Genomic DNA, 21,707 nt, shown 5'->3' on the forward strand with positions numbered 1-21,707 from the left:
GCCTGACACCAAGAGCATTAGGTTCTGGGTACAGAACTGGGAGCTGGCGAGCAGCCCAGGTGTCCACCTCAGGAAGGAGTCGTTCCGGGCAGCGCTTCCCAGGTATTTGGATCTCAAGATCTTTACACTCTTAAATATGAGGACTTCAAAGAGTTTTTCTTCAAGTGGATTGTACCTATCAATTTTTACTATGTAAGAAATGAAAGAAAATGTTAAAAGTATTTTTTACTAATTTGTTTTAAAAGAACACAAACTAGCCCATTACATGGTTAACATAAATAGAAGCAGCTGGATTCCCCCATCTGCAGTCAGGCTACTGTGCTATTGCACATCACATGGCCTCTGGGAAACTCAGCTGTGCACTGGACCATACACTCTTTTCTAAATTTTATTTATTATTATTATTTTTAAGATTTTACTTATTTATCTGACAGAGAGAGAGAGACAGCGAGAGAGGGAACCCAAGCAGGAGGAGTGGGAGAGGGAGAAGCAGGCTTCCCGCCGAGCAGGGAGCCCGATGTGGGGCTCGATCCCAGCACCCTGGGATCATGACCTGAGACGAAGGCAGATGCTTAACCGACTGAGCCACCCAGGCGCGCTCTCTTTTCCAAATTTTAAAGCTGAGTTTTCAAGTCAATATTTTCCCCCCTCTGGAAGACTCATCATGAAGGTGGCAGAATAAGCAATTATCTACAATCATCAAGCACTCATCCCTAATGAAAACTATTAAGCCAAAATTAACAGGAAAGTATTTTAATGATATTTTTGTAGCACAAATAATTAAACTGAGACAGGGAAGAGGAATGTGAAGGAATCTACAAAACCATAAATAATATTCCTTTAAATCTTGACATAACCTAGATGCTGAGAATGAACAGGTGTCCTATCAACAGAGTTTCCACTTCTCCTCTCAAAGGCACAGTCTGGGCGACAAATCCAACAAAGAGGTCTTTCTTGAGCACCAGTGCCCTGTTGTCATTTACAAGTACTGTAATATTGGAAACCATCCATCTCTGCAGATCCAAATGACAGTGTCTGTCTGAAGCTCATTTTGATGGCTCCTCAGGCCCCTTCAGGCTGGACTTCTGATTTCTCCTTTCTTTCTGACCCTGAATTCGGAAGAGCTTCTTCCTGAGGTCCTTCTGTCGCTTCAGTTTCTCTTCTTCCTCCTTCTGCTTCACTTTGAAGTGTTCTTTATTGTGCAGATGTCGTTGCTCCTTGGCCTTCTTCATCTTCTGACTGTGCACTGTACTCAGAGCGTCCAGCAGTGCAAGGATCTGACAAGGACAAAACCCAGTGAGCACCAGAATACTCCTACATCATGCTTTCCTTCTAAGTTTCAGGGGACCTAAACACCTCAGCTGATATATCAAAACTAGAATCAATCCATGATCCAAATGAATATTAACTCAGGGAAAATTTATCCTGAACTAGGAAATCATAATTGCATGGAGGCATAAGTAGGAGCCTATTTACTGAGCAAAATACTTAAAGAATGGCCTTCACCAATAACCACCTTTGTTAATCACTGTGGATACAGTGTACAACTAAGACAGAGTGATTTGCCAGCTGGGTGCCTATTACTCCCCATTAAAATGCATAAGACACAGTATGACTAAACAAAATAAGGGAAATGGACTCTGGCCTTTCCTCTAACTTCCAGTTCTAGTGCCTCAAATAAGTCTGGCTCTTATCCTTTCCTGAAGAAAAATGAGAACGCAACAGAAACACCAACTGTGCTGAGAGCATTACTTTCATATCTAAATGCAACACGCAGGAAGCCATCCGCTGACAGTACCTTCCTCTCATGAGGTTCCCGTATGACGGCTGGTCTCAGCCTGTCCTTCGGCATCTTGCCTGCCTTTGCTTGGGTCTTGGGCTTGTTCTTAAATGGCAGGGCCTTCTGCAAGGCTTTTGGAATGTGCAGTGAATTAAAATGTTTCTTTTGCCTCACAATCGGCTAAAAAGAAAAATAAAAACAGCGATGTATTTAAATTATGATCTATATGCATTTAAAACTTGCCTAAAATCTTCTTAGTGGATTGACTTTTCCACATGATCAGTAACACCAGAGTCTGCTGATCATCAGAAATGAGGATTCAATCATCCATCAAATGTGATTGCCTCAATGGATGTACATTGCTCTAAGCGAAACAGAGAAATACACAGAATATACTTACAGTTCTCCCAAAAAATCAACTGTGTCCATGTCTATGGTATGAACTATGGGGATCTCAACATAGCAGATGAACATATCCAAAGTTTCTTTTAATGGAAAACCCACATCTTATTTTGGGGGCACTGAGGTAGTTTCTTCTAGCCTAATAACAATAATCTAGGTGTCCATCTTCACTATCAACCTCTGTGGATTTAAGGACATAGTTCTTCCTCCAATCAGCAGTAGCTCAAGTGTTCCCATCCCTGATTCTCATTAAAAAGTTGAACTTTATTCTGTTTCTGATGGAAGGCCAGCTGAGAAAAATGAGATTTAAATGACATATAAAGAATAAATACTCTCTACATTCAATTTTTAAGGTAATCTAATTTCTATGCTTAAATTGAGATGACCAAAACTCTTAACTGCCTCAAAAATAGTTAATAAGTGCAAAGTCTTGCCCTAGGTCTTTACCAAGGTCAACATCAACTATATAGAGAATATTGCTGCTATGTCTTTAAATTTATTATTAAAGACATCATCCATGATAATATTCAATATTCTCTGTTTAGGAGGAACCTAAAATGCTTAGAATGAAGGAACTCGGAGAAATCACATTCTGAAAAAAGAGTAAGCACCACAAGCTAGAGGTAGTACTTGTAGGTACCATGTCCTGTAGTATATTTTATTAGAAATTCATGTAACAGGATTAAAAATTGTATTATTAATTATTTTATTAAAAAAGTAATGCCTAGGAAATTTGTTTCTGGCAGAATGGCAGACTGATATCCTGAACATCCCTCTTATTATAAAACAATTTATATTTATCCTGCATTAAAACAAATCTTTTCAAATGCATTGTTAACCTGTGAAGAAAATAATGAAAGTTCTCAAAGACCAAAATCCAAATGAAATGGGATTTTGAAAGGCACTGAGAACTTAAAATTAAAAAAATGCTGATGATGCCAACTACTGGCAACTACTGTTGGTGGGAGTCTAACCTGGTCCACTACACCAGAATATTGTAGGCATCATACAGTGAAGCTGAACACGTGCATACCCCATACCTGGCAATCCCAACCTGGGGGGATCGATGCAAAAGAAATGTGTGCACATGAACACCAAACAAGTCACATGTAAGTGTTCAGGGCAGCATTTATAATGGCCAAAAATTGGAAATAATGTCCATCAATGAATAAACTGACATTATAACATAATAGATTTCTACTCAACAATAACAACAAATGCAATGCCTACAAGAACATGAATGAATCTCATAAAACTGAAAGAAAAGAAACCAGGCAAAACAGTATATGCTATATTTTATAAAACTCAAAAATAGCAGAACTAATTTACATGTCAGGAGTTGAGAGAATGGCTATCTCTGAGGGAGGTGGGGTAGTGACTAGGAGAAGTCACAAGGGGGCTTTTGTCGTGCTGGTAATTCTATTGCTTGATCCAGGTAATGGCAATTTGGGTGTGTTAAATTCATGAGCTATATGCTTATGATCTGTATATTTTTCTGTATTTAACACTTCACTACAAAGTTTATTAAAACTTCCCAAAAGAATCCACTCACATTGCTTCAATAAAGATTAGCACATTAATGTTTTTTAAAGTAATACATGTATCTGATGGGGGAAAAAATAGTTCAAAAGAGTATACAATGAAGAGTTTGTCTCCTTTCCAACCCACGAAAACCCCTATTACCACTTTCCTGCATTCTTTCCAAAATATTCTATGAATATACATATTCATTCAAATTTAATGGTAGGTTTCCTACTTGAAAATTGAAAACATAGAAAACATTATGTACAAAGCATCTGGATGACCCCCATCTATGGAGCACATGTGTGAGTGACTGTTACCTTATACAAAGAATCCTTGTTGGGCTTTAGTTTGACACCATGGGCAAGCCGGAGTTGACCAGTGGTCCGCATTCCTGACCAGGTGTCTTTCTCACCAACTGGTTTCAACAAAGATGTTACTGGGTTATAGAAGGCTGGAATGGAGACAGGATACCAGGTTCTCATGAAGACAATATCTGGAAAAAGAGACAACTTACTTTAACATTTTCAAAAGAAGATTCATCTTGTCAAGCAAAAGAACAAAACATTCACCCCAAACTTCTCTAACTGGCTGCACGGTTTTTGAAGAGAGACTTCACCAAGTAAACTACTCTTGAATATCACAAAACTTGTACTGGGTGTGAATCACATGGCTCCACACACAGCATGACTCAGCACACTGCATAAGATGCTCCAACTGGAGAGCTGGAGCCGATTCCAATTTGCTAAAACCTGAACTACAACCTCTAGTCTACACTGGCTAGAAATCAACAGTGAATAGTAACATGCTGTTATGGTTATACTACAAAGTTATATTTACCACTCATCAGCAACTTATCCTCAAAGCTGGCCCGGAAAGCTCCTTCTGGAGCCCGGAGTGCTTTCTTGATCTGTCCCCTTATGCCACTGACAGTTCGAATCACAGCGCCTTCAAATTTGGCCACTTCCAAGGCAGAATTAAACATTCCCTATAGGTATACGAAAAAAAATACATACACACAAAATCAGACATTTTACTTCTTATTTCATAAATGAATCCTTGGTAAAAAAAAAAACAACTTCTTTAATAGTGCTAAAATAATCAAAATGTTTTTTCCCCACCAAGAGTGGAATTACTAGGTCAAAAGGAATACAATTCTATTTCATCTTCCCCAAAATAACATTAATCAAGATTCTATTGTAGGCTCATTAGCATGCTCATCACCGATATCTTTGTAGAAGAAAAGATCAAAAAGATATCTATCAGACTGAACTGGCCTAGAGAGCCTTTGCTGTCATCGGCCAGGGCTGGGCTGCAGCTCATATCCTACGACTTAGGTGCACATGCTCAGAAAAGAAAGAGAGTTGGATAAATGTTAGTGACTTTATTACCTGATATTACAAGATATTTTATGATCATCTTAACTCAGTACTTTTATGGAAACCCCCACTAATAAGATTTTCAATAAATGTCACTCAAACTACCCTCCCATATTATACTGCATAACAGAGAATCCATTTCTCCATACCCCTGCCAACAAGTATTTTACAAAATACTTTGTCTATTTTTCTACTGAGCTGTTTAATAAACCTATGATTTCCCCCCTTTCTTAACACAAACCAAAAAGGCAGGGAAAAAAAGCCAGTGAATGAGATTACATATTTTCAATATTAGCTCTGTCACAGTCCCACACAGAATAAGGAATAGCCTCGATTAGTAAGTAGCTCTATTAACGTCACCTTGAAATTTTCTGAGCATATTTAAGTAACATAGAGACCAATAGAAAGTAGTAAACCAAAAGTAGCAAAGACCAAGTTTATAAAAGATTTCAAATACTCTTTTGAAAACATCAGACTATATTTTAGAAGTATTTCATTCCTCCTTCAATAAAATATACATTTATAAATATGTGAGTATACAGATATACGGACCTTAATGAATGACGTATTCTTGAAAATTTTGTAAGGAAAACCAGTTAGCTTTAATTTCTTCACAATTTTTATGGATTTATCCAGATCGAGGACAACTCCTGTGGCAGCTATCCGGAAATCAGGCTGGGAAGAACCCCCAAAATTTGAATACAGGAATAATACCAGTAAGAGAAAAACTGTAATTCTAGGATGCAATAAATTCCTAAAGTGCATTTCACTTACAACCAGCTAAGAAAGAACAAAAAAAGAATATCTGAACATACAAAGCAGTATTTTAACAAAATCTAAAGCTATAATATATGTAAGCCAAACTAATGATGATGTCTTGAGTATTCTCTGGAGGGTAATTTCGCAATAACATAATTTTAAAACAATGACCAATTTGGAATGGAAAGGAATATGAACATTTGGTTACAATGTTTAAGAAATTAAATTGTGGACCCCCAGAGCAGATTTCATCTGCTCATTATTCTGTTTTCTGTCAAACAGGGCCAATAAAACCTGCTCTGACTGATCAAATGAAGACTGTATGAACATACTTTGCTAAACCAGCATTACTAGGGCTAGTCTTATGTCTAGCTGGTATCCGAAGTATCCTTAGAACCTAGCATAATGTTTAGCACATGGTGAGCACTACTTAGAATATTTTTAGAAAAATAAGGGGTGCCTGGGTGGCTCAGTAGGTTAAGCAACCAACTCTTGATTTCAGCTTGGGTCATGATCTCAGGGTTGTGGGATTGAGCCCCATGTTGGGCTCCAAGCTCAGCAGGGAGTCTGCTTGAAGATTCTCTCTCTCTCTCTCTCACCCTCTGCCCCCCACTCCACGCATATGTGCACACTCTCTCTAAAATAAATCTTTAAAAAGAAAAAAAGTCCAAAAATGCATAAAAATATAAAATGTCATCAGTACCATAATAATTCTACCTCTCCCTTCATTCCCACATCCTACTTAAAAAGATGTAGAAAAATTAAAAGCAGAGAGAAGTTTGCTATGAATACTAAAAAACGAGCCATTTTCAACTTCAAGTTTCACGTACATATTCCATATTCAAGACATACTTCTCATACACAATCTGGAAAATAAAACATTCAAGGTATTTACCATTATGCCACTGACAGACTGTACTGCCAAGAACCCAGTTCCCTGTGGAGTGATTGGACCTTAAAGAAAATAGGAAGAAAAAAAAGAAAGAAAGAAATACAGTGAATCACAAATTCTGAATTCCATTTTACATATGTACCTCAATCCAAAAAAAAGAGAAAAATCTTATGAATTGGGATTTAATAGAGAAAAGCAAAACTGTAATGGCTTAAATTAACCTACAAGCAAATTATTCCAATCACATATTACCCCAAAAGGTTGCTCCACAATGCATGTGCTGTGGGGTGTATTTTAGAAGCCTTTGTCTTCCATTGTGGTCTTCAATATAATAGAGTGGAATAGTCTGAAACCTCCTCCACCCTACAGAAAAAATGATTGGATCTCGGGACTTGAGGATTTTCTTATACCAACGATGTTTCTTCAGACGCATCTGAGGGGAGAAGAGATTTCAATAAGATTAGTGGTGGAAGTATGTCCCAAGAACCCCAATTGTCAAAGCATGCAGCAAAGGGTACCTACCTGTACATATCCAACATTGCCTTCACTATTGCCCAAACCACCCAAAATAATTGGGTAATGGGGGTCAAAGTTAAGCACAAATTCACAGGGGACATTTTCTATCTCAATTCGAACATACATCCCAGGTCGAAAACCCTCATATTGAACTCTGGTTTCATCATCTTGATCTTCAAATTCTGCTCGGTTAAGCTAGATATGAGAGCAGGGAAAAAAAACAATTAAAAAAAACCCACAATGCTGTTATCTTTAATAAAAGTTAAGATTAACATTTTAAAAAATGAGCACTATCTCATAAAGGAACATGGACATAATCACTTACGCTTTATCCTCTTTAAAAATAACATACATTCTTATCTGTACAGTTTGTTCAGGATATATCCCAACTGTTTTCTCCTTTGTTGCTCCAAGATACAGCAAATGCAAACAACTCTGAAAGCAACCCTTAATGCTGGTCAGCCAACACTCTCAGCTTCCCAGTCCACACTTTCTTTTCTTACTCTCCAATATCCAATATCCAGTATCTCCTCCCTCATCCTCACTCTCAGCTGTTGACTGTTTAATTCACTCAAAAACTAAGCAGTCTAAAAGAATCTCCACAGCAATCTCTTCTACCAGGGTTTATACCCACATCCAGCCTTTTATTTTATCTTGTTATTATTATATTTATTACTTATTATATTACTGAAATTAATTAAAATTAAATAACAATTTTAAATTCAGTCCCCCGGTCACAGTAGTCACATTTCAAGTGATCAGTATCAACACGTGGCTAGTGGCTACAATACAAGACAGCACAGACAGACATTTCCGTTACTACAGAAAATTCATCTGGGCAGCTACTATAGATTTATTTTATGCCAAACTTCACTTGCATACTAGGTGTCATTCACCCTTACTGAACTTTATTCTAACAGGTCTTGCCTGTTATTTCTCCCATCTTAACATCTTCTTTTGACTCTACTTCCTCCAACTACTGCCCCATTTCTCTGCTTCTCTCTGAAGTAAAATGGCTTATAAGTTTTCTATATTCATAGTCTCCAGTTCCTCTGCTCCCGTTCTCTTAAATCCCCCCAACTTGGACTTTAACCCACACTCCATAAAAATGCTTGCCAAAATCACATAGGGCCTCCACATTCCAATCCAGTTGTCAATTTTGTCTTCATTGTAGTTAATACATCATCAGGATTTAAAATAATTTATCCCTCCTTCTATGGTGGCTTCCAGCTTACTTCGGGTTCTCTTCAATTTCTTCTCTCTCCTGAGCACTGCTGAATCCCCACTGCTGCTTCATCCTCTCTGCCCAGCCTCTTACAATGGAGTACCCACTGTCAGTCCTAGTCCTCTCCTCTCCTGACTCCACGCTCACTTCCCAGGGCATCCCATCCACTTCATGGCTTTAAGTAGCATCCAGATGCTGAGGACTGTACATCCAAGTCGCTGGCCCCAATCTCTCTCCAGGGCTCCTCACTGACTACTTGGAGCTCCACTGTCTGAGAGAGATCTCAAACCCAACAGCTCTAAACTTCATCTTCTTAGACAAACCTGCACCAACTAGAGGTTTTCCTATCTTACTGACAACTCAATCCTTCCAGCAAGTCATCCTTATTTCCTCTCACACACCCCACAATCTACCTTTGATCTACCTTTCGAAAGTGCATATCCAGAATTTGACTCTTTCGCCTCCACTGCCACACACGTCCCCACCCCCCTTGGCAAGTCATCTTAATCTTACTGAACTCTTGCCACAGCAATTCTTTCAAAGGTAAGCAGGTCATACATGTCTTTCCTCTGTTCAAAACCCCCCATGGGTCCCCATTTCACTCAGAGTAAAAAATTCAAAGTCCTTTACAAAAGGCCACAAGATTCTAGGTGATTTTATTTATTTATTTATTTATTTTTATTTTATTTTATTTTTTTTAAGATTTTATTTATTTATTTGAGACAGAGAGAATGAGAGAGAGAGAGCACATGAGAGGGGGGAGGGTCAGAGGGAGAAGCAGGCTCCCCGCCGAGCAGGGAGCCCGATGCGGGACTCGATCCCGGGACTCCAGGATCATGACCCGAGCCGAAGGCAGTCGCTTAACCAACTGAACCACTCAGGCGCCCTCTAGGTGATTTTAAGTTATAAATGAACTGAAGCAAAGACTTCAGAACTAGCTTTACACGTCTTAGTTACTAACTTCTATCAAAAGTCAGTATAGACTTAGAACCACTATATTAATGACTAACCAGGAGATACTTTCTTTGAACAGATGAAAGCCTAGGTTGGGCAAAGCCCGCTGACGGCATTTTCAGAAATCATATGCTTAACCTGTTTAAGATGTATTAAGATATGTTCTAGTTTACAGGAATTATTGGTGGTCCCCCTTGTCAAAGTACAACTCAGTAATTCCCATCAACTGCATACACATCTTTGTATCTCCTTCAGAGTGAGTTCATCAAGTCAGTCTGTTCAGCATCCCAGGCAGGGGGGCCAGACTATCTTCTTTTCAGCATTCCACATGTTCCCTTTATCTCCACATCTGACCCGACACTTGAAATATCCTCTGAACTCTGACCAAGGTGAATTTTTAGAAAAGCCTCCCTGGACAGCACTGGTGTATGCAAGAATCACCTACCCATTCAAATTAATTATGATTCCAGGGAGCAGTAGTCAGAATGCTAAGGCAATGCCTGCATTTAAATAAACACTGTCTCAAATCACTACACTGAGAGATCCTCAGCAGTTGCTGCCTGTCTCAGCCATTTTTACTTCCTCAATGCTTGGTATAAAATAGATACTGATATCTTTCTGTTCAATTTCTGATTGAAAAAACAATCAGATGACTGCATGAATAAACACACTTATCTGCATCTTGACCTAACAATCCAAACCTGAGGCAGAGAAGCAGGTCAGGAAGCAGAGACCTAAACGAAATTACATATTCACAACACTGTATTATAGCCTTGAAATAAAGCTGATAGGAACCAAGTTTTCTTACCTGTGCTTGTTTATGCATTTCTCCTTTAAGATCATCAAAATACGTGCTTTCTCCTTCATCATATTCTGCATCAAACATCTCCTTCAATTTTCTCTTCTTATCCAAATGCTTTTTCTTGGCACTTTCCTCTGCACTGGGGTCAATTTCTTCCTTAACTTCTTCTGCATCTTCAATCTTAAATTTCCAGAAGAGAAAATTTTGTAAAAGTTTGTGGATATCTTTTCTTTAAACATTAAAGCAGATTTTTTAAAGTTCTATCTGAGCTGCAAAAGTCTTGGTTATGATCATTAGGAAAACAAAACAAAAACCAAACGAAACCAAACACAGCCTTTGGCTCTAAATAACATGTACTACTACAAGAGACATTTAGACATCTGCATTACAATACACTGTCACTCCTTAATCTGGCTGGGAATGCCAGATATAAATAAAAATAACAGCAAGTGTCCCCACCCAGATGCTCCCCAGACACTGTTCTAAAGAAATACTAGGGAGAATAGGGATTTAGTTTTTTTAAATGGTACTTATATTAAGAGGAGAATGATGGCAAAAGGAATGGTAGAGAGAAAGACAGTGACTTGGGAGCTAAACTTTCAATGACTGAAGAATCATAATGACAACAAGAGGTAGTAGGTATCACCCAAAAGATCAAGAATAACAAACCAACAACTTTGATCTGTTCCCAATCTCCACATTTTTAGGAAAGAATCCATCTACTCTGTAATCTACACAGATAATAAGATCTGCATTTCTTAATATGGGCTTCTCTCAGGACATACTGACCACAGATCAAGGACCAGTGACTGACAGCCAGCCATGACAAAATCATACCTGAGTATCTGCGCCTGGTTTTCCCTTGTGCACGTCCCCCGTTTCCAGGTCTTCAAAGTCACCATAGAGCTCTTCTGGGAAAAGAACACCCAAATGTCCTCTGTGAATAGGGCTTGCATATGACACTGTAGCACCACCAGGTGCACTGCATACTCTGAAGCCCAAATTTCATTTTTACTTATTGCTACACACCCCAGAAGAATCCTGTACTTCCACAGACTTCTTTTTCTTGTTGAATTGTCAGTATTTCACCACCTGTTTGGATAAAGCTCATGGACCCAACCCATATTTCCTTACTTTACTTCGATATCCCACTTAGCCAAGAGCTATTTTTCCAATACAGGTGGTAAACACTTTGCAGCAGAGATGCACACAAAGATATATGCATGGCCCTGCAGGTGAGCCCCCAAGACCAACAGTGACATGAAAAAACCATGGCTTGATTAATAACACATAGGACAAAGAGTCTCAATAGTAAGATCAACACAACACAATGCCTGGCATACCTAGGAAAAATCTTGGATTACATAAAATACAGGACTTAGAGTAAGAGTGGTACCCAAAATAATGCTGAACCACATGAAGAGCTCATTAATTCACTCATCCATTTGTTTTTAGAGCTCTAAGTTTAGCTATGGGTCCTAACCTTAAAACAAAAAGATGCTAAAACTCCTTTGGGAAGCAATATTTAGAAGTAATATTTAGATAAAACATTTTCATATAAGAAAGAGCCAAGGGCGCCTGGGTGGCTCAGTTGGTTAAGCGACTGCCTTCGGCTCAGGTCATGATCCTGGAGTCCCGGGATCGAGTCCCGCATCGGGCTTCCTGCTCGGCAGGGAGTCTGCTTCTCCCTCTCCCACGCCCCCTGCTTGTGTTCCCTCTCTCGCTGTGTCTCTCTCTGTCAAATAAATAAATAAAATCTTTAAAAAAAAAAAAAAAAGAAAGAGCCAAAGAATCAAAGAGCCAAAGAAGATACAGTAGATGGGAAGATTCCATTTGTAATAAAAACAAAAACGGACAAAATACTTAGGACTAAACCTTACAAGAAATGTGCCAAAACTTTATTTTAAAAACTTAAAAAGCTTTAATATGCTACTAAAGAACACATGGAATAGACATTAGCTAACACTTGCAAGTGCTTTACAGACAAGTATTTTATGTGCCTTAACTACATTCTTCAACACAACCTAATGAAGTAGGTGTGGTTAATGTTATCTACTGAACAAAGATTACCATATATTTGAAAAAGAAGACTCAGTATCAGAAAGATGTCAATTCTCCTTTTATCACAGTTATAATAAAAAACACCACCAAGAAAAGACAACCTACTGAATGGGAGAAGATATTTGCAAATGACATATCCAGTAAAGGGTAAGTATCCAAAATATATATACAACTCAATACCAAAAAAACCCAAATAATTCAATTAAAAACGGGCAGAAGACATGAACAGACATTTCTCCACTGACCAAAAGACACATGAAAAGATGCTCAACATCACTCATTGTCAGGGAAATGCAAATCAAAACCACAGTGAGATCCAACTCACACCTGTCAGAATGACTAAAATAAAAAACACAAAAAACAAGTGTTGGCAAGGATATGGAAAAAAAGGAACCCTTGTGCACTGTTGGTGGGAATACAAACTGGTGCAGGAAGACAGTATGGAGGTTCCTCAAAAAATTAAAAATAGAACTATCAGATAATCCAGTAATTGCACTACTGGGTATTTACCCAAAGAATATGAAAATACTAACTTGAAAGGATATATGCATCCTTATGTTTATTATAACACTATTTACAATAGCCAAATTATGGAAGTAGCCCAAGCGTCCATCGATAGATGAATGGATAAAGAAGATGTGTGGGTGTGTTTGTGTGTGTGTGTAAAATGGAATATTATTCAGCCATCAAAAAGAATGAAATCTTGCCATTTGCAACAACATGAATGGAGCTAGAGAGCAAAATAAGTTAGTCAGAGAAAGACAAATACCATATGATTTTACTCACTTGTGGAATATAAGAAACAGAACAAATAAGCAAGGGAAAAAAAAAGAGACAAACCAAAAATCTCTCTTAATTATAAAGAACAAACAGATGGTTACCAGAGGGGAGAAGGCTGGGGGTATGAGTGAAATAAGGGGATTAAGAGTACGCTTGTCATGATGAGCACTGAGTAATATACATAACTGTTAAATTACTATATTGTACATCTGAAACTAATATAACACTATAAGTTAACCATACTGGAATTAAAATTAAAAAAAAAATACCAACATAGATTTCTGGTCTAGAAAAGATAGTGTAGACTTATTTCTTCTGTTCCTCCCAACTAAGTATAACCAACTCCAAAAATAACACAAGAGCCTAAAGAAAATCAAAGAACTCTGAAAGGTGTAAAGAAAAAAAGGGCTGGTGAGGGTCCCCGGGACCAGAGGAATGACATAATGGCCAGTGGCTCACTATACCACAACCCACAGAAAGGCAATTCAGAGCCACTGTTCCCAACCCTCAACCTAGCAACAGAAGGTAGACCAGGTAGACTCAATGTTCCCTCAGATCAAACTCAGTTCTCAGCAGCAACACTGGGTAAACAGGGCAGGCACTGGTAAAGGGGGGGCTTTGAAAGCCCCACTGACAATAAGTGACAAGGGGAAGTGTTTGCCTTCCCCAAAGAGCCTGAATCTCCTTTCCTCCACCAAGATATACCAGGTGGCTAAGGGTTATTGACAAAGGGAGATTCTGCCAGGCATGAGGCTCTCCTCCCTCATCTAAAAACAATGTGTACCCTGGAAGGACCAGCAAAGATATCCCCACAGCAAGCAAACTAGCCCTACAGGCCAAAACAACCTTCCCCCACCTAGCCACAACAGGGGGCCCAGACTAGGGAAGGTCCTCTGTCTCCTCAGGCAGTACCCGCAGAGACCAGTGGCATCAGATAACCTAAGCAGATCAAAATAGTACCACAAAAGCTCTAAAATTAAATTGTCATTGGAACCACAGCCCATAAAGTACACCAGGACCTGCACACTAATCCTAAACAAGAGGACTGCATGCTAAAATAAAAAGATTACATAGGACCCAGTGTCTCCTAACATAAAAACCAAAATGTGTAGGATACAATAGATAATCACCTGTCATACCCCAATCCGGGAAAATTTTAACTGAAATGTGAAAAGACATCTGACACCAACAATAAAATGAATCAGATGTTGAAACTATCTGACTTGTACTTAAAGCAGCCATTACCAAAATGCTTCATCAAGTAACTAAAAATCCTTTGGCAACAACCAAAAAATTGAAAATCTCAGCAAAGAAACTGAAGAACCAAACAGAAATTATAGAACTGAAAAATACAACAGAAGAAATTTTAAAAGCTTGCTAGATGGGCTCAATAGTAAGAGTGGAGATGACAGAGGATAGAATCAGAGAACTTGAGGCCAGATCAACAGAATTTATCCAGTCTGAACACTGTAGAGGAAAAACAGCCAAAAAACAAATGAGCAGAGCCTCATGGACCTGTGGGGCAGAAACAAAAGATCCACCATTTATATGATCTCACAAGGATACCTGGATTGAAAGAAATAATGACTGAAGCTTCCCAAATTTGGTAAAAGACATAAACCTAAAAGATTCAAGAAGCTGAGCAAATTTCAAACAGAGTAAACCCAATGAAATCTTCACCAATCAAACTTCTGAAAACTGAAAACAAAGATAAAAATCTTGAGAGCAGCCAGAAAGAAATGACAGATTCACACCAATTCAAAATGACAGTGCATTTCTCCTCTGAAATCAGAGGTCAGAAGGAAGTGGTACATTTTTCATGTGCTGAAGGAAAGAACTGTCAGCTATGATTCTACATCCAGTGAAACTATGGGTTGGAAATAAAGACATTCTCACATGGATAACAACTACAGGAATCTGTGGCTAGCATACCTACTCTTAAAAAGTGGCTAAAGTGGGGCACCTAGGTGGCTCAGTCAGTTAAATGTCTGACTTTGGCTCAGATCGTTATCTCAGGGTCTTGGGATCGAGCCCCACGTCGGTCTCCCTGCTCAGTGGGGAGGTCTGTTTCTCCCTCTGCCTCTGCCCCCTACTCATGCTCACCCACTCGGCTCTCTCTTTCTCAAATAAAATCTTAAAAAAAAAAAAAAAAGGCTAAAGAAAGTTCTTAAGCAGTAAGTAAATTATAAAAGAAGAAATCTGGGACCTCTGGGAAAAAAGAAAAAACAAACAAAAGACCAAAAGCATGGCTACATACAATAAAAGAGCCTTTTTCTTGTGAGTTTTTAAAATCATATTTGAAGATTGAAAAAAAATTATAGCACTACCTAATACACAAACCAATAATATTTAAAAGTGGGAAAGATAAAGGGACCGAAATGGAAGAAAAGTTTCCACATGTTCCTCAAATGATAAAATGCTGGCACCAGTGAGCTATTATATTACAATGAGCAACAACTACAAAAACTAGAGACACTCAAAAACCATAAACATGTCAAGATAGAAGAAAATGAAAACAGAGGAAAGACAGAAGAATTAGAATCAGAGTAAACAAACAACAAAACAGTAAAATATCAGACTTACACAATTACATATAGTAAGTACCTTAAATGTAAATGGCATAATATACCAATCAAAATACAGATTGACAGAGGATAGAAGCACATAACCTACTACACATGCTGTTTACAAGAAACTCCCCTTAGATTTAACAACTCAAGTAAGTTGAAAGTAAAAGGGGAAAGATATACTGTGCAACTCATCTTTTAAAAAAGCAAGAATGGCTAAATTATTATCTCATAAAATGAACTTCAGAGCAAAGAAAACTATCAGAGCCAGAGAAAGACTTAACTGAACTGTAAGGCCTAAAATTTCATGGGCTGCCTTGACATCCTTGAGCCTCACAGGGTTCCAAAGGTCTAGCTGTGAGTAGGCCTGCCAGATATGTCCCTGCCCTATGGGAAAGGCTCCCCATCCTGATAGTTCTTTTTCAGTTGGACCACCCGCACCCCACCTATCCCTCAACCTAACAGGTTTCACTTCACCTCTCTGCCAGCCCGTTAATTTATTCAAACGCATTAATCACATCCTGTCAAGGGAACCAATGGTCATCCTATGCTCATTTAGGTACAAAGCCTTTCTCTTAAAGCCCCTGGTTGTTCAATCTCTGCATGGCATGCAGTGTTCCCTTCCCTCAGGCTATGAGTGTATGTGACTAATAAACTGCTGTCAATCGCACCTGTCCAGTGTCAGGTGTGTGTTCAGCCATCCCCATAACCCTAGAGCTGGAATCTCTCCTTCACCAATGGGGTGAATAGGAGGTGACCATAATACACAACATCAATCCACCGGAAAGACATAACAATCCTAAACATATGTGCACCAAACAGAGCCTCAAATATAAGCAGCAAAAATTGATAGAGCTGAAAGAGATATTTAAGTCCAAAATAATATATGGTGACTTCAATATCCTCCTCTCAGGAACTGATAAAATTAAGCATGAAAATCAGCAAAGATAGAGAAGATTTTAACAATACAGCCAACCCAACAGAATCTAACTGACATATATAGAACATGATACCCAACAACAGCAGAATAAACAATTTTTAAAGCACCCACAGAACATCTATCAAGACAGGGCACAGTCTGGGTAGTAAAGCAAATCTAAACAAATGTAAAACATCTGAAATCATGAGTATGTTCTTAGACTATAATGTAATTAAACTGAAAATCAATAACAGAAAGACAAGAAAATTCCTAAACATTTCGTAGTTTGTAGGTAAAAAACACTAAATAATGCATGGATCAAAGAGAAGTCTCATAGGAAACAGAAAAATGCATAGAATTGAATGAAAATTTGGGGGGAGCAGCTAAGCAGTGCAGAGAAAGCAATTTACAGCACTAAATGCTCATATTAGAAATGAGAAAAGGTCTCAAACCAATAATCTAAGAAAACTGAAAAGTACAAAATAACCTAAAACAAGCAAAGAACAGAAATAATAAAGATAAAAGCAAAAACCAATAAAATTGAAAACTGAAAAATGGAACACAGAAATCAATGAAACCAAAAGCTAATTATTTGAAAAAAATCAACAAAATTAATAAACCTACTGACAAAGAGAAAAAGGAAGAGGACACAAATCACCAATTATCAAGAATGAAATGGGATTACCACAACAGATCCTGCAGCCATTGAAAGGTTATTAAATGAATACTATGAGTATTATACTCAGAATACCCAAGCTAGTTTCTTGGAGAAGGCACTTAGTGAAACTTCCACTTTGCCAAAAGCCTTTGAAATTCCTTGAAAACCATAAGATAGCAAAATTCAGAAATCCATTCCAAGATGGAATAGATAACCTAAATTATTTAAATTATCCTATAATCATTAAAGAAATAAAACTTGTCATTATAAGCTCCCAAAAAAGAAATCTCCAGGCCCTGACCATTTCACTGGAGATTATATCAAACATTTTAAAAATTAACATTCTAATTCTAACAATCTCTTCCAGTAAACAGAAAAATTGGGAATACTCTGGAATCATTTTATGAAGCCAATATTACTCTGACACCAAAACTAAATGAAGACAGTACCAAAAAAAAAATCCCCCAAAACAAAAAACCAACATTATAGACCAGTATCTCTTATAAACTTAGATACAAAATTCCTTAACAAAATACTATCAAATAAAGTTCAACAACATATAAAAAGAATTATATATCATGACCAAGTGGGATTTATTCCAGGTATGCAAAGTGGTTCAAAATTCAAAAATTAATCAATGTAATCCACTATATCAAAAGGGTAAGGAATAAAAAATTCATATGATCATATCAACTGACACTGAAAGGCATTTTATAAAATTCACCACCCATTCATAATTTAAAAAAAAAATAAAACACCTCTCAGTATACCAGGAATACAGAAGAATGGAGCACATAAAGAGCATCCACAGAGAAACCAAACTAACATCATACATAATACTGAAAAATACTGGGAACAAGGCAAGATTTCCTCTTAGCACTAATCCTAGTCATTATATAAGAAAAAATTTAAATTTAAATATATTTAATATACATATACATATAATTGCACCGCTGGGTATTTACCCCAGAAATACAAAAACACTAACTCAAAGGGATACATGCACCCCCATGTTTATGGCAGCATTATTTTCAATAGCCAAACTACAGATGCAGCCCAAGTGTCCGTTGATAGATAAATGGATAAAGAAGATGTGGGGTGTGTGTGTGTATATATATACATACATATGTATGTATACACACACACACACACACACGGGAATATTATTCAGCCATCAAAGAGAATGAAATCTTGCCATCTGCAACAACATGGATGGATCTAGAGAGTATAACGCTAAGCGAAATAAGCCAGTCAGAGAAAGATAAATACCATATGATCTCACTCATATGTGGAATTTAAAGAACAAAACAAATGAGCAAAGGAAAAAAGAGAGACAAACCAAGAAACAGATTCTTAGCTATAGAGAACAAACTGATGGTTACCAGAGAGGAGGTAGGTGAGGAAATGGGGATTAAAGAGCACACTTATCACTATGAAAAAATAAATAAATAAAATGATTATAAACAAGTAAATAAAAATAAAAGGCCACAGTTTGAAAAGAAATAATACCGTTCCTATGTGCAGATAACACAACTATGTAAAAAATTCCAATCTAGACCAAAAAAATCCCCTTCCAACTAATAAGTGAGTTCAGCAAAATAAAAGATAAACACATAAAAATCAATGAAAATGAAATACTTCAGTATAAACTTATCAAAATATACTCACCATTAGGATGCCAAATATTACAAAATACTGATGAAGGAAATTAAAGACAAATAAATGCTCCTGGATTAGAATACTCAAAATAGTAAAGATTCTCCCCAAATTGACCTATAGGTTTAATGCAACTCCCATCAAAATCCCAGCAGTCTTTTTGTAGATACAGACAAGCTTATTCTAACATTTATATGCAGTCACAGGCCCTAGGATAAAACAACCTTGAAAAAAAAGAATAAAGTGAGAGGAATCACTCTACCTAGTATTAATGTTTACTATGTAACCACAGTAACCAGGATAGTGTGGTATGGGTGGACGGCCTGACACATGAATCAATGCAACACAAGAGAGAACCCAGCAATAAACCCACACAAAGATGCTTAACTGATTTTTGACACAGGTGCAAAAGCAAATCAATGAAACAAAAAGTGCTTGAGGAATATACACCTCAGGCAAAAATATAACCCTTAACCTAAACCTCACACCTTATAAAGAAATCAAAATAGGCGTGCCTGGGTGGCTCAGTCAGTTAAGCAGCCAACTCTTGGTTTCGGCTCAGGTCATGATCTCACGGGTTGTGAGAGCCCCACATGTCAGACTCCACACTCAGCGGAGAGTCTGCTTGAAGATTCTCTCCTTCTGCCCCTACTCGCGTGCATGCACACTCTCTCTCTCTAAAATAAATAAGCCCTAAAAAAAAATCAAAATAGATTGCTGCCATAAACAGAAAATAAGAGTATAAAATTCTTAGAAAACAACATAGGAGAAAATCATCAGGATCTAGGAATAGAAAATAATTCCTAGACTTGACATGATCCCTAAAAATGATAAAATGATAAATTGGACCTCATCAAAACTAAAAGCTTTTGCTCTGTGAAAGGCCCTATTAAGAAATGAAAAGACAAGCTACATACTAGGAGAAAATATCTGCAAACCACATATCCAATAATAGAATAAAATATATAAAGAACTCCCAATACTCAACATTAAAAAAAGAATCCAATAAGAAACATGGCAAAAGACATCCATGAACGTTTTATAAAAGAATACACTGCAAATAATAAAATGTGGCAAAAATGATGAAATGCTCACCATCATTAGTCATCAGGGAAATATAAAATGAAACCACAGTGAAATACCACTATTAGACTGGATAAAATAAATAATAGTGAGGACACCAAATACTGGCAAGGATATGAAGAAACTGGATCATTCATATATTACTGGTGGAAATATAAAAAGGCCCAACTACTTTGGCAGTTTCCTATAAAGCTAAATATGCAATTACCATACAACCCAGCAACTGTATTCTTAGGCATTTATCCCAGAAAAATAGTAAGTTCATATTTATATAAAAACCTGTACATAAATGTTCATAGCAGTTCAATTCTCAATAGCCAAAAACTGGAAACAACCCAGATGTACTTCAGTGGGTGAATGGTTAAACAAACTGCTACATCCATATCAGAGAGTACTACTCACTACTCTGCAATAAAAAGGAATGAACTACAGTCACATGCAACAACTTTCATGGACCTCTCTAGGAAATTATGATGAATGGGGGAAAAAAAATCAATCATAAAGGGTTACATATTGTATGATTCCGTTTATTTAACATTCTTAAAAATTATAACATTATAGAAACGAAAAACAGATAAGTGATTGACAGGTAGGAACTTGGAGATGGGTGACAGCAAGGAGCTAAATGTGTTTAAAAAAGAGCAATATAAAGTATCCTGTGGTGATGGAAATGTTCTGTATTGCAATTGTTTGTAGATACATAAACCTACACATGTGATAAAATAGCATAGAACTAAACACACACAGACAAAACATACAAGCATAAGTAAAACTGGGGAAATCTACGTAAGATCAGTGGATGGTATCAACATTAATATAAAGGTTGTGGTCTTGTACTATATAGGACACAGTACAATATACAAGAGATCTCTCTGTATTAGGTCTTAACACATGCATGTCAATTTAATTCAGTCTACAATTATCTCAAAACAGGAAGTTTATTAGAGAAAAAACACTAAACCTTGGGTCACGACCGGGGCAAAGATTTCTCAGATACATTATCAAAAGCACAGTCCATTAAAAAAAAATTGGCCTTCTTCAAAATTAAAAACTTTTGCTCTGCAAAAGACACTGTTAAAAATATGAAAAGACAAACCACATACTAGGCAAGAATAATTAAAATCACAAGTGATAAAGGACTCCAGTAAACTAAATAGATTAAAATACTGCACAAGAGATTTGACAAACACTTCACCAAAGAAGAAACAGATGGAAAATAAGCACACAAAAATGCTCAATATCATTAGTCATTAGGAAAATACACATGAAAACCATGAGATATCATTCTATACCTAAAGACTATTTAAAACTAAAAAGACTGACTGTATCAAGTATTGGCAAGGACATGGAATAACTGGAAATCTCATAAAGTGCTAATGGCAATACGAAATGGTAAAACCACTTAGGAAAACAATTTGGCTATTTCTTAAAAAATTAAACATACATCTACCACATGATCCATTCAGCCCACTCTGAGGTATGGACCCAAAAGAAATGAAAGCAGTTGTTCATACAAAAACTTGTGCAAGCATGTTCACAGTAGCTTTATTTGCAAGAACCAAAACCCAGAAATAACCTAAATGTCACCAACAGGTGAACAGATAAACAAACTGCAGAGCATCATACAATGGAATACTACTCACTAATAAAAGAAATCAACTATTCAGCAATAAAAAGGGACAAAGATGCAACAGGATGGAATATCTCAAAATAATTATGCTGAGTAGAAGTTAAAAGAGTACATACTGTATGA

The 21,707-nt window shown here is 37.2% G+C and overlaps 1 protein-coding gene across 4 annotated transcripts in view; it reads right to left on the minus strand.

Moving 5' to 3' along the window:
• Nucleotides 1-737: 737 nt before the first annotated feature.
• BMS1 (BMS1 ribosome biogenesis factor) overlaps nt 738-21,707 on the minus strand; it is a 43,876-nt gene continuing 22,906 nt past the window's right edge. For 3 of the 4 annotated variants that reach the window (XM_064594977.1, XM_064594979.1, XM_064594980.1), the window contains 10 exons: nt 11,068-11,141; nt 10,237-10,410; nt 7,256-7,444; nt 6,986-7,166; nt 6,737-6,795; nt 5,635-5,757; nt 4,544-4,691; nt 4,024-4,199; nt 1,799-1,960; nt 738-1,277 (listed from right to left, as the gene is read on the minus strand). In XM_064594977.1, the coding sequence (XP_064451047.1) occupies nt 1,047-1,277; nt 1,799-1,960; nt 4,024-4,199; nt 4,544-4,691; nt 5,635-5,757; nt 6,737-6,795; nt 6,986-7,166; nt 7,256-7,444; nt 10,237-10,410; nt 11,068-11,141 (1,517 nt within the window). In that variant the 3' untranslated portion in view covers nt 738-1,046. The remainder of the gene's footprint in view (nt 1,278-1,798; nt 1,961-4,023; nt 4,200-4,543; nt 4,692-5,634; nt 5,758-6,736; nt 6,796-6,985; nt 7,167-7,255; nt 7,445-10,236; nt 10,411-11,067; nt 11,142-21,707) is intronic. The other variant, XM_064594978.1, reaches the window with a different exon arrangement.

Source organism: Mirounga angustirostris, unplaced genomic scaffold (assembly GCF_029215605.1).
Source record: "Mirounga angustirostris isolate CCGP_5_RB_7025 unplaced genomic scaffold, mMirAng1.0.hap1 SCAF_6, whole genome shotgun sequence".
Lineage (NCBI taxonomy): Eukaryota > Metazoa > Chordata > Mammalia > Carnivora > Phocidae > Mirounga > Mirounga angustirostris.